This window comes from Sorex araneus, chromosome 3 (genome assembly GCF_027595985.1).
Source record: "Sorex araneus isolate mSorAra2 chromosome 3, mSorAra2.pri, whole genome shotgun sequence".
NCBI classification, from domain to species: Eukaryota; Metazoa; Chordata; class Mammalia; order Eulipotyphla; family Soricidae; genus Sorex; species Sorex araneus.
In genome coordinates this window covers 60,215,056-60,228,276 of record NC_073304.1, presented here as the reverse complement: position 1 = coordinate 60,228,276, position 13,221 = coordinate 60,215,056, and the positions used below count along the sequence as shown (strand labels likewise).

At 45.5% G+C, this 13,221-nt stretch overlaps 1 protein-coding gene across 1 annotated transcript in view; it reads left to right on the top strand.

Moving 5' to 3' along the window:
- Window positions 1-223: 223 nt before the first annotated feature.
- Window positions 224-13,221, top strand: part of TTC6 (tetratricopeptide repeat domain 6) — a 211,106-nt gene continuing 198,108 nt past the window's right edge. Inside the window, exon 1 of the mRNA XM_055132084.1 lies at window positions 224-1,277. Coding sequence (XP_054988059.1) covers window positions 224-1,277 — 1,054 coding nt within the window. The remainder of the gene's footprint in view (window positions 1,278-13,221) is intronic.

Sequence of the window (13,221 nt, the reverse complement as noted above, 5' to 3'; positions counted from 1 at the left end):
TTCCTTCCTTCTCTCTACCCCACCCCCCCACTATCTTTCTTTCTCGTGGTTCATGTGCAAAGGCCAACTACTGGATACATGTAAAGTTACCCACGTATGCGTCAGGGACCACCCAGTGCGCAGGGGGCCAAGAGCTTTTCCAAGCTGGGATTCTGTGAGGACAAGCGTTGTGATGGATAAGTAATAGCAGCACTCGGTCGTGTTTCAGGACGCACTCGCGGCGATGGACTCGGTTCGGAAGCACTTCGGCCTGAAACACAGGGAGGAGGAGTACATCTTCAGGGAGCACGAGAAGCTGCGCCGGGCGTCGAAAAAACACTCGCTCCGCGTCAGGCAAGAGCTGGAGGACAGGCCCACCGTGGACAGAGGCCTCCGGGGCCCCTACGCGGTATCCCAGGGGAGCGAGGAGAGCGTTATCTGTGAGCCACCGCAGAAGCCGCCGTCGGGGTCGCTTCGGGCGTCCCGCACCGGTGCCCGCTCGCCGCGGCCGCCGGGCAGGCGCCCCTCGGGCCGGGCCCCGCCGGTTGCTTCTTTCCGCCTGCGGGAGTTCTACATGAGCAGCTCGGCGTTTCACCGCTACCAGCGGCAGTTGCTGCTGCCCACCATCGCCCCCGGGGCCGGCACGTCGCGGGCCATGATGCTGGCGTCGCCGCCCGCGCGGCGGGACAGGCCCCCGGCCCCGTCGGTGGCGCCCAAGAGCTCGCGCTCCGGCATCCTCAAGCCCGCGGTGGAGTCGCCCTTCTCCAAGTCGTCGAAGAAACCCGAGCTGAGGCTGCCGCCGCGGGACTCCCGCCTGAGCGGCACGAGGCACAGCAGCTCCCTGTCCAGCATCGACAGCGACCTGACGGCCACCCTGCTGCAGCGGCGCGTGCGCTTTCACCCCCACTTGCGGCGCCGGTCGTCCAGCCCCTCCTCGGGGGAGCCCGGCCGGGACGCGGCCGAGGGCCCCCCGCGAGCAGACCCGGAGCCCCGCGTGCGTCCCTCGCAGAAACCGCAGCTGGCGGCCCGGCCAGCTGGCTACACGATGCCCACGATGGTGGAAGACGTCATAGCCTCTCTGCACTCGGAGTCCCAGCTGGCCACCGACCGGACCATCAAGGAGCTCATCTGGAGCATCCTGGGCCCCACCTATGACTTCGCCCCGGATTTAGAAGTAGGTGAACGGGAAAAGGGAGGATGGGTGCTCTCCGGGCAGTACGCCTTTCGTGTCAGACACGAAAGATGCTGGGTGTGCGTGCTTCGTGATGAAACTCCAGGCCGTTGTTTGAGTTCCCTGGGTTTGAAGTTGTGAAGTTTCCCTGTTGCAGTGTATGTAACCTCTTTTCAAAGCTCAAGAACGGTGATTTCTAAAAGGGAGCTCAAAGAACATTAGCCGTGGGCCCGAGCGATGCATTGCTGGTAACCTTTCCTCCCTGTTGAAATAATAGGGGGAATTTTGTTTTGTTTTGTTTGTTTTGTGGAAAACTCTATTTCTCCTCTACCTTGGCATTATTGACTCTAAGTTTAATATCCTAAGATCACTCTATTTTAAGAAGTTGATGGGCCGGATGGAGCACAGGGATAAAGGCACTGCTTTGTATGTGCCTGGACCCTGTTTTGATAAACTGGTACCTCCTATGTTCCCCCCACCCCCCACACACTTAGGGTCACTCTGAGCACAGAGCAAGGACTAGTCTGGAGCACCTTACAGTGTGCCCTCCCCTCTCAAAGTTGACAGTATGAGACTTGAAATGTTTTCAGGAAAAGCCATTTTCTTGAAATATTTAAAAACCTTTCTAGCTGTTGCTAGTTAGATTACAAGTGATTCTTGTGTGCCATACGCTAGGACACACTTTTTTTTTTTTGGCCCCTACAATACTCCATTATTAGTAAGAGTCCCCTTTGACTCAGGTTCACTTCCTAGCTTTAGTGAGTCTAATGGATTGACTCAGTCTTCTGTAAGCAATGTAGGGCAGAGTTAGGATTCTCTCCAGCAGTTCAATCCTCAGGGACTGGAACCAGGCAAGGACCTTCCATCTATTGTTTGTAATATGTCTCTGGCAAGGAGCAAAGCTAGATCGGGTCATATTTAAAGACATTTTTTTTCATTATGTGGACTTAATCTTGTAGGAATATTCAAACTAAAATAAGATAATCTGAGTCCCACATGGAAAAATAAGAGAGAGGGAGAGAGAGGGAGAGAGAAAGAAAGAGAGAACTTTTTATTATTTTATTTTACTTATTTAATTTTTAAAATTTTATTGAATCACTGTGAGATAGTTACTTGGGTTACCAATCTCACAATGATCAAACACCCATCCCTCCACCAGTGCACATTCCCCACCACCAGTATCCCGGGTATACCCCCCCCCTTTTTCACCCTCCCCCTGCCTCCATGGCAGACAATATTCCCAAATGAGAGAGAACTTTTTAAAAATTGAGAATCGCAATGAGAATTGACAGAAAGAAGATTCTGTTACTGATCTTGGCTGCTGCACCAGGCCTCTTGTTAGTACACAGAATATTGCTACCACATTATGTCTTTAAAATAGTTTTAACCCCGATTAATACACTCTTGGCTGTGATTTAAGGAATGTGATCTTAAAGCCCATTAGGGAAACAAAAACATGTGAGGACAAGCGTTCCAGTGTTATGTTTGACCTAGGTTTGTCAGCAGAGAGGGAACTTTTTTTTTTTTCAGTTAAGACACATGCTTTCTCATAGTTTCTGAACAAGGTCTGTTGGATGTTTCTAGTTAGATTTCCTATGGGTCTAATAGAAAAAAGGAAATCTGGGATTCACACTGGAAAGCCTTAATAGAAAGAACAAAGGCCTGGGTGCCTGTTCTCCTAAGAAGGATCTTTATGACATAATCAGAGGACTAGTCATGAAGAGGGGGTCAGTGTTAGAAACTAACTCAGAGGTCATTGGGAGTTGGGGAAAGTTGTACTTTCAGAGGGAATATCTTTTGAACAGTTCAAATAGCATGTAAGAAAGGGGAGCATCAAATGATGAGTGAACACTGTAAGAGTAAAATTTTTTCCTGTGGCATCTTATTTCTTTGTATTGAATGTGTGTGCCTGAAATACAAATTGTTTTACAGAGCCTTACAATCAGGATCTAGTACTAGCCCCTTATTGTAAAAGTCACTATCAGCACCTTAGCCACTAGAGCTAATTCCATTGTGTTAACTTTTTGTGCAGTCTAATTTTTTTTTTTTAAATTTTAATGTAGGAGTACTGCTACTTGTTCAGTCATTGATTAAGCTGATTGAATTGGGCATGAACTCCACATTACTTTTCTTTTTTTAATTTTAAATTGTATCACTGTGAGATAGAGTTACAAAACTTTCATGTTTGAGATTCAGCCATACAATGATGGAACACCCATCCCTTCACCAGTGCACATTTTCCACCACCCACATCCCAGTCTTTATCCTGCCTCTATAGCAGATAATTTGCCCAATACTCTCCCTCTAATTTGGGGCATTATGTTTTGCTTGAAATTTCCCACCACCATTCAAGCCTACCTGCCAGGGGCAGACGCTAATTTATTTCCCATTGCTCATTTTGAGTATCATGAAAGCTTACACTGCCACGATTGTAGCACTGTAGCACTGTCGTCCCATTGTTCATTCATTTGCTTGAGTGGGCACCAGTAACATTTCCATTGTGGGACTTTTTGTTACTGTTTTTGGCATGTTGAGTACGCCACAGGGAGCTTGCCAGGCTCTGCCATGTGGGCAGGATACTCTCGGTAGATTGCCGGACTCTCCGAGAGGGATGGAGGAATCGAACCTGGGTCGGCTGCATGCAAGGCAAATGCCCTATCTGCTGTGCTATTGCTCCAGTCTGGTTGTAAATGTAAATTTTTAGATTGTAAATGGTTGAGTTCCAGAGACATTTCTGTATGGCACTAATCCATTTTGAGCTTCAATTGGGAATCTCTGGGCCAGGGATGTTGGTGTGCTAAAATGGTACCTGGAGGCAAGTTGTGGGCATGACAGCCAGTCTACTGGGCTGGTGGGGACTCAGGGAGGGGCAGCCCAGGCCCTCTGCCACCATGCAGCCTGTAGATTCAGTCCTGGAACCTGCATACCAGGGCAGGGGTTGGGGGGCTTGCTTGTGGAAACTCTGGTTGCTGGGATTCAATCTGGAGTAGGTGGGCAGAGTGTACTTGCTCCATCTGGGGTGCCCTGGTGAAATTGGCCCAGTATGGGGCCTGGAGAGATCTCCGGCGCTGTGGTGTCTTCTGGGACTTGCTGCTGTATCTCTGGGCCAGGGCTATTGGTGTACTAAGATGGCACCCAGAGGAAAATTGTGGGCATAGCAGCCAGTCTGCTGGGCAAGTGGGGACCCAGGGAGGGACATCCCAAAATCTGGGTCCTCTGCCTCCATGTGGCCAGGAGATTCATTCAGTCCTGGAACCTGCATACCTGGGCCTTGCTTGTGGAAGCTCTTGGTCACCGGGATTCCATCTGAAGTAGGCAGGGAGACTGCACCTGTTCCATCTGGGGTTCTCTGGTGGAATTGGTCCGGTATGGGGCCTGGAGAGCTCTCCATCACTGTGGTGTCTTCTGGGACTCACTGCTATGTCTCTGGGCCAGGGTTGTTGGTGTGCTAAGATCCACATTACAAAATTTTGAGCAGATTATATCTTGGTGTGGTCTATCCTGAGACAGCGGAGTCAAGCTGGGACGATTTTGGATTGTGAAAGCAAGTGGCTGCCAGGGGCTCTGCTTGAGTGGGCACAGGCCAAAATGCCCCCCTCTAATTTACTCCGGTCTGTTCAGTCATGCATGGGTCCGAGCTTTTCTGCAGCTTTAGATCTCTTTCAAGATTTATTTAGGGGTCTCTGAAGTAAGGCCAACACTAGAGCTTACAGGGTGGTTCTGGAGTTGGATTGTGGGGGTGACTGCCAGTGCTTCCAGGTGTATTGGGAAGTGGGGGGAGGTAGTTCATCCCAACTCTGAGAAAACTGGGAGATTTCAGTCGCAAAACCACTTACCCGATTTTTGGCAGATTATATCTTGGTGAGGTCTACCTTGAGATAGTGGAGTCAGGCCAATGGGTATGGTGGCAATTTTGGATTGTGGAAGCAAGTGGCTGCTGGGAACTCTGCTTTGGCAGGCTCCAGACTGACCCATCCCCCTCCGATTTACCCCAGTTTTTTCAGCCATGCAGGGATTTGATATTAATTGCAGCTTTTGATCTCTTTTGAGATTTATTTATGGGTTTCTGAAGTAAGGCTGATAAATGAGCTTGTACAGCTGAGCTGAAGGTGGTTTGTGGGCGTGGCTCCCACATACTTAATTTTTGACCATTTAATTTAATGGTAAACTTGGTCCCAAGTTGTTGGGGTCTGGCCATAGGCACAGCGGCAATTTTGGGGTATTAGGAAGCCTGAAGGCACCATCAGGCTGCTGATGCACTCGCCCTGCAGGTACAGGTTGACCATACCCCCAACATTTTTCTTTCTTTTAAAATTTTGCCTCCTCTTGCCCCAACAATTCCAGAAGATGAAACTTTGCGTTACTTTAAAAACAACCCCAATGGTTTCAGTAGTTTGCTGAGGTGAGAAGAAATAATGGGGGAATTTGTTGAAGTGATTGTTGCTGGGTAGGCATGAGACAGCAAAAAAAAAAGATGAGTGTAAAAGTGATATACAAATTAGAAATTTAAAAGTATATTTGAGACATTGTAAGTTTTATGTAATTAATTATAGGGTTTGATACACAAAATTTCTTTTTAAGACTAGGGCCAGAAAGATAGCTCAATGACCTGAGTACATGCTTTGTAATCCTTAACACCAAACCAAGATAGGAATTTGTCCTGAGCACTGCCAGATATGGCGATTCTTCCCGTACAGAAAAGATTTGCATAAGGACATTTGTTTTAAACATCTGTAGCTTATATAAGCAAACTTATCTTTGGGATCAACAGAGAAGATGGGGCTCTTGGTCTCGCCCATCTTGGTATATGTGGTATGCAGTTATTAGAGGAAAGCCAAAGGATAAGGCAGGGTGTGTAGTCTCTGTTTCAGTCTGGGCAAGGCCAGTCCAAACTCAACATCCAGAGCTCCACAAACACTGGAACTGTAATCCTAACATTCTCTGTATCTCATTGTGCTAATTGCTGTGTGTGTTCATTGATCTGTAGTGCCTGTGGTTCTCCCTTCGTGTGGTTTTATTTCACATGAACTTTTTTTTTTTCTTTTTGGGTCACACCTGGCGATGCACAGGGGTTACTCCTGGCTCTGCACTCAGGAATTACCCCTGGCCGTGCTCAGGGGACCATATGGGATGCTGGGATTTGAACCCGGGTCGGCCGCGTGCAAGGCAAACGCCCTACCCACTGTGCTATCTCTCCAGCCCCACACATGAACTTTCTATGTGCATGTGTGTTGTTTGGATCTTATAAAGCATCTTTTCCTCCTCTTCTCATAGTGTTTCCGCTCTTCTTGAGTGCCTGAACAGGTAAAGTGCATTTGCAGAACTTCACAAACAGTAATGTTGGTTAAAAAGTGCTCAAGCTATTTGGAGATTAAGCTTCGCTCTCCAAGAGAAATAGGTCAACATCTAAACTAGCATCTTTCAGCATTTGCACTGTTGGCATTTTGGTTTGGATACATTTTTATTATGGGCGGGTGTTTACCTTGTAAATTTTAAGCATCCCTGGTCTACAATCTCCAGTACTGCTAGTGTGATCCTCTTCCCTACTTATTCCCTTCCTCGCATTGCAATCTAAATATATTTTATATGTTGCTAAATGAGCCCCTGAACAGAAATCATGCCTTCCCCAGAACCCCCTTGCAAGTTTAGAATTTAGAATTTTAGGTTAAACAGTATGCATACTCCATTGAAGAAGACATAGATATGCCTTAAGGTCCTATGTTTGTTTTACTGAGAAATTCAGTATTTTTATTTATTATTATTATTCAGCATTATTATTTACAAAATACATTCTAATTACATGAGACTGGAATTTATAGACTATAAAGGTTGAAGAAGCTGTTCTTCCTTGATTCTGTTATGTGTCCTCTCCTCTTCTGACTCCCCACCCTCCAGATAGCTCAAAGGAAAAATGTCTTAAGGTGATCAGGTAAGAGGGAATTTCTTTGTCAGGATACCTTATAAACAATGTGTAGATCACAAGAAAAATGTCATAGCATAAAACATAAGCCACTTTCACTTTAGATATACATATATACACACTCACATATATTTTATTCTCTTATTTCTTCTAAGTACAACTAAGTAAAATTCTGGACATTATGTACAAATAATAAGATTCTAAAATGCAGAGGAAAGAAGAGAAAGATAGTTAGCGACATCATGATCCAAAGAACATCATAGTATTAAGTCATGATTTTCTTTAATGTGTCATATAACTCAGATTTGGAAATAAAGAATAGTTCAGGAATGCCAAGGATGTAGACAAAATTGTGATCCTTCTCTCACTAGCCAAAATATTAAGAAGGGACAGAAAAGCAAGAAAAAATTTTTCACTGTCCTAACCAGACACTGAAGAAAATCATATGGCCCACCCCCATCAGGCCCAGGTAAAGTGGAGATCTTGGTCTTTCACTCTAAACAGTCAGTAATAAAGTACTCCAGCTTTCTCTCCTCTGAGGTATGTCTACATAGATTCAAGATAAGTCATGCTTTGCAGCAGTAAAGAGGTTCCCACCTCCCCTCTTTCTGTTTGTCCCTGGAAGTCATGTGAAGAATAAGAATGGGGCAGACTTATCTCTCTTAACTAGGTCTGCGTCAAGCTCTCCTACTGCCATTCAGCAATAACATGGAGAGCTACACCCCTAGTATCAACAAAGATCAAGCGGAGCCTGAACTGCTACCCCTCGCTGGCAGTACTGATGTAGCTCCTACCCTCCCCCAACTGCCCTGCTAAGTGTCAGAGGAAACAAAGTGTAATTAAGATTCAACAGTTCATAATATAATGGTACAAACATCTATGTTTCTATAGGAGATCACTTGTCATAACAAGAATCAGAAACATCTTGGGGGGAAAAAAGAACCAGTACATGCCAACACTGAGATGACAGAGAGGTTTGAATTATCTGACAAAGGTTTTAAAGTGGCTCTTAAAAAAATAAATGCTTCAATGAGCAATGATGAGCACATTTGAAACAATGAAAATAAATGGAAAATCTTAGCATAAAAAGTGTCAAAAAATGTAAAGAGGAACCAAAGAACATTTTTAGAACTAAAGGATATAATAGCCTATATAAAAACTCAGTGGGTAGCTCAACAACTGAAGGAAGAGGAATAAAGTTAGTAATTAGAAGATTGACATGTACATTGTACTTAATCTGAACAAATATAGACTAATAAAAAATAGGATTAGAGTTGCAGGACCTGTGAGACTTTAACAGAAGGTCTAATCTTGTTAATGAAGTCCTGGAAGTTGAGTGACCACCCTCAGCACCATTAAAACAAAGAAATCACCAAAAAACAAAAGAGCCAAAATTTTCTGAAAAATAAATCACTGTATCACTGTCATTCCGTTGTTCATCGATTTGCTTGAGCGGACATCAGTAACATCTCCATTCATCCTAGCCTTGAGATTTTAGCAGCCTCTCTTTACTCGTCCTTCCCAGTGGTGCCACATTGGATGCTCTTTCAGGGTCAGGGGAATGAGACCCACCATTGTTACTGTTTTTGGCACATCAAATATGCCACTGGGAGCTTGCCAGGTTCTGCCATGTGGGCAGGATATCTCAGTAGCTTTCTGGGTTCTCCGAGAGGGAGAACTAGACAATAAGAGGTTGCTTCTGAGAGCTTTGCTTTATAGTCTCTGGATGTTGGCCGTTGATGGGACTACACGGCGCTGGGGGAAGTTTGTGGGTGTGACCGCCTAGCTACTGGAAAATGAGGGATCTGGGTGGAAGAGGCCCAGTCCCAATCCAAGCAGGCTTGGAGATCTCAGCCATGGGTCCTGCACGCCTGGGTTCCTCTGCCAGTTTCTTCACGTGTGAGGCTCGTCTGAGCATGTGGAAAGTGGCCTTGAGCATGGTTGTGGCTGGGTTCTGGAGGTCTTCTGCTGCTGGGGCTGTGTTCGGGGCAGGGAGGGAAACTCAACCCACCCCCTTCCGAGGGGCTCCAATGAAGACAGCCAGGTGAGGGGGCAGGAGAGTCTGTTGGGTAGGACCCAACAAACAAACAAACAAACAAGGACCTTTCAGGTGGGGAGGCACAAAGGCAGCCAGGATGAGCCCTGTACCCCCACAGCCCTCCTACCTGGGCTCCCAGCTTCCTCTCCTGCCCGCCTGGGCTCCCAAGGCTATACCACCTGTTTCTCTGCTTCTGGAACAAGGGGAGAAACTTTGCACCCAGAGAGCTCCAAATCGGGAGACAAGAACAGCAGGTTCTGACCGAGCTCTGCATGCGGCTCTCTGGGCCTGGATCCCAGCACCATGCTCCAGACCCACAGGAGGCGCCCCACCCACAGGGACCTGCCCTCTCCTGAGGGAAATATGGAGAAGGGAGCAGCCGCGTCCCTCCCTCCTCCCATGAGCTCTCATGGACATGTCCTCATGTGCAGAGCAGCAGCTGAGGGGGTGACAGGGGTCCGAGACAAGGGTGCAGGAAGGGCACGTGAGGAGGAAAGTAGCCAGACAGCTGGGAGGGAGGCTTGTGGGCAAGGGAGAGATGGGAGTTTCATATCTACCATGAGTCCCTAGGGCCTCTGCCTCAGTTTCCCCTCCCAGGACAGGTCGTCAGATGGTATGTCCCAAGGCAACCTAAGCAGCAGGGATGTCCAGGGAGATGGTCACAGAGGCACCGCAGGCCCCCATGGAGGGTGAGGAATCTCTGGGAAGACAAGAAGAAGCAAACTGAGGCCTCCAACTGTCCCCTCCCGGCTGTCCACTGTCTGTGCTGTGGGAGGGTAGAAAAGGAAAGGCCAGCAGGGTCTTCCTCATCACCAGGCTGTGGCACAGCCCCCAAGGTCAGGGCTGCTGGGCGAAGTCCTCACGCCCTGTCCCTCAGCTGTCGGCTCTCCCCTGGGGCTGAGGCACACAGCCTTCTGGCCCTGACAATGGGCGGACTCGGTGCCACCCTGTGCCAGGGCTGTAGGGGAGCTGGAGGTGGCTGACCCAAGTGGGGGATGGTGGTGAGAAGGGAGAGAGGGAAAGGGGGGTGTAGGGGTGCACTGGTGAAAGGGGAGGTCACGGTAAGCTGAGGGTAGAGTTGGGGGTCCGTGCTGGCAGCTCTGGGGGTTGAGGGCTTGGAGCCCAATCAGAGCTTGGGGTGCAAGGCGGGAGTGAGGGGGAGGGCTGGAGGATCTCAGACAGTGCCAGCACATGCACATCTGGCATCTAAGCATTTCCAGCACCTGTTGGCTCTGGGTTCTGGTGGGACCCAGTGAGGGACCAGCAATGGCATTCATATGTGGATTCCTGGCACCTGTTGGCCAACACAGGTCCCAGAAATCAGAGTCTAAATCTCCAAGAGTAGTAAACTGACTCAGAACCTCAACTTACCCTGATGGAAAGTGGGACTGTGATGCAGGAGAATTAGAAACAAAAAAAAAGTCTTAAAAACAAAGAAAAATAATCTCACCTATACAGAAAAAGTTTGTTAGTGGACTTCTCATAAGAAGCCATAGAAGTCAGAAGGAATGGTGCAACACTTCTTAAGTACTAACAGAACTATCTTTCCCAAAGTCTATATTCAGTGAAACTATGCCTCATATTACAAAAGTATACATCTCTTTTTACAAGTTATGTGATGAAATATAAGAAACAAGAATACAATCCCTTCTCAGCTCCACAACGGTTATTTTTCTGCATATTTCAGTTGTTTATCATCTATGTATTTGCATAAATGCATGCATACATTATTATTTTTTCTCCACAAAATATTGAACACTTGAAATATAGTTTTTCACACATATGAGTGGACATATATTAACTTATATTCCTTTTCAACAGCTGCATATTATTCAATGGCATTTAAACATTTTCTTGGCACTTTGCATTTCACATTTATACATATCTATCATAGGAACAAATTTTTTTTTTTTTTGCTTTTTGGGTCACACCCAGCGATGCTCAGGGGTTACTCCTGGCTTTGCACTCAGGAATTACTCCTGGAGATGCTTGGGGGACCATATGGGATGCCGGGGATCGAACCCGGGTCGGCCGTGTGCAAGGCAAACGCCCTACCCGCTGTGCTATCGCTCCGGCCCCAGGAACAAATTTTGCTGTCTAGAGATATCAATCAGGGAATCTTGTAGGATCTGGGCAGAGAAAAGCAATCTATATATTTTTAATGACACCAGTACAATTGAAAAGAACTAGTTTGGGCAGATATTTTCTAGTCAAAATGATAGATTCATTTATTACACACTTCACCTACACATTCCATTAGCCCAGTACTTTGTTGTCCTTGTAGGTATAAAAGTTTAAGCTAGACAAATGATATAATGATTAAGGAATTTCTTGGTATACAGGGTTATTTTTTTCCTATGAATTTTTTGTCTGCTTTTGGGCCACTTCTGGCAGTGATGAGGGACAACTTCCAACTCCGTAATTAAGGGTCTGTTCTGGAGGTGTCCATGAAGTACTGGGGATTGAGCCCAAGAATTCCACATGCAAAGCACATACTCCAGCTCTCTGAATCATCACTCTGGCCCTTATGTGAAGTTTTAAAATCTCTCAGATAGCACTTAGATACATGTTCTCAGTAATTAAAAATGTATGTGTATTTAATTTTTAGTTTTAGAAGATGGAGAATAAGATATTTATGTTCTTTTAAAAAAATCTAGAGACTGTGATTTACATAGTTCTTTACAATAGATTTTCTTTTTTTTCCCCCCTACTAGCTCAGTAGGGCTTTTTTTGGTATTATAGATGACTTTTATTTATTTATTTATTTTAAAAATTGTATTGAATCATTGTGAGATAGTTACAAGCTTTCATGTTTGAGTTACAGTCACATTAGCATTTTGTTTTTACTTTTAAAAAAACATTGAATTACTATGAGATACATAGTTACAAAGCTATTCTTGATGGAGTTTCAGTCATACAATGTTTCAACACCCATCCCTCTACCAGTGTACATTTCTCACCCCCATAGGGTTTCAAGCAGGCAATGTTTCCATCTCCAACCCCACTAACCTATGCCCCCATCTCTACACTATTTACCCCAGATTCTTTCTCCCATACACCCTCAACCTAACTCCTTGACAGATACATTTTTAAGTTTAATTGTAGTTTAGGCCACGTGTTTATGGTAGTGCCAACACTACTGATTTAGTGATTTAGATAATATGTTTAGTGATTTAGATACATGTAGATACAGTGCCTTTATGACACAGAAGGACCCCAACCCCCTGACTCTTCCCTGTATCATTTTCAGACATTTTTTTCTTGCTTCATCATTCTATTTCTATCCTTCTTGGCATTTTTGTTTTTGTAATCTCAAGCCATTATTTTGCGCACCTTTACCATGTGCGATTCCCTGGACATGTCATTCTATATACAACAGCTTAGTGAGAACATCTAGTGTTTGTCCTTGCTCTTCTGACTTCATTTAACATAAGATCCTTCAGTTTCATTCAATTGCGTGATTTTATTATTCTCTGTGGCGTCATAGTACTCATGTTTGTGTGTATGTATGTGTGTGTTTGTGTGTGTACATATATGCAAAAAAGCTTCATTATCTGCTCTTCTACCATTGGACACCTCAATATAATACAATAAACATAGGCTGTGTATATTTTTTCAAATCAATGTGTTTGGTATCTTGCAGGTAGATACCAAGCATTGGGATCTTTGGGCCATGATGATACCTCTATTCTTAATTTTTTGGGAGAAATATCCATACTGTTTGCTGTAAGGGCTGAACCAGACAACATTACCACCATCAGTGCATGCACAGATTGTCCCTATCTTTTGTGATATATGTATGCCATTCTCACTGGTGTGGGTTATATATCAGGAACATTTTAATTTAGATTTCCATGATAATAAGTGTTGATGAATACTTTTTTTGTTTGTTGTTGGGCCACATCCGTTTGTACTCAGGGCTTATTCCTGGTTCTGCATTCAGGGATCACTCCTTGCCGGCTTGAGTGACCATATGGGATACCAGGGTTCAAATCCAGGTGGGTTACTTGCAAGGGAAGCACCCTTCCTGCTGTACTATTACTCTAGCACAATGTTGTACATATTTTCATATGCCTGCAAGCCATCTGTTTACCTTCAGAGAAATGTCCATTG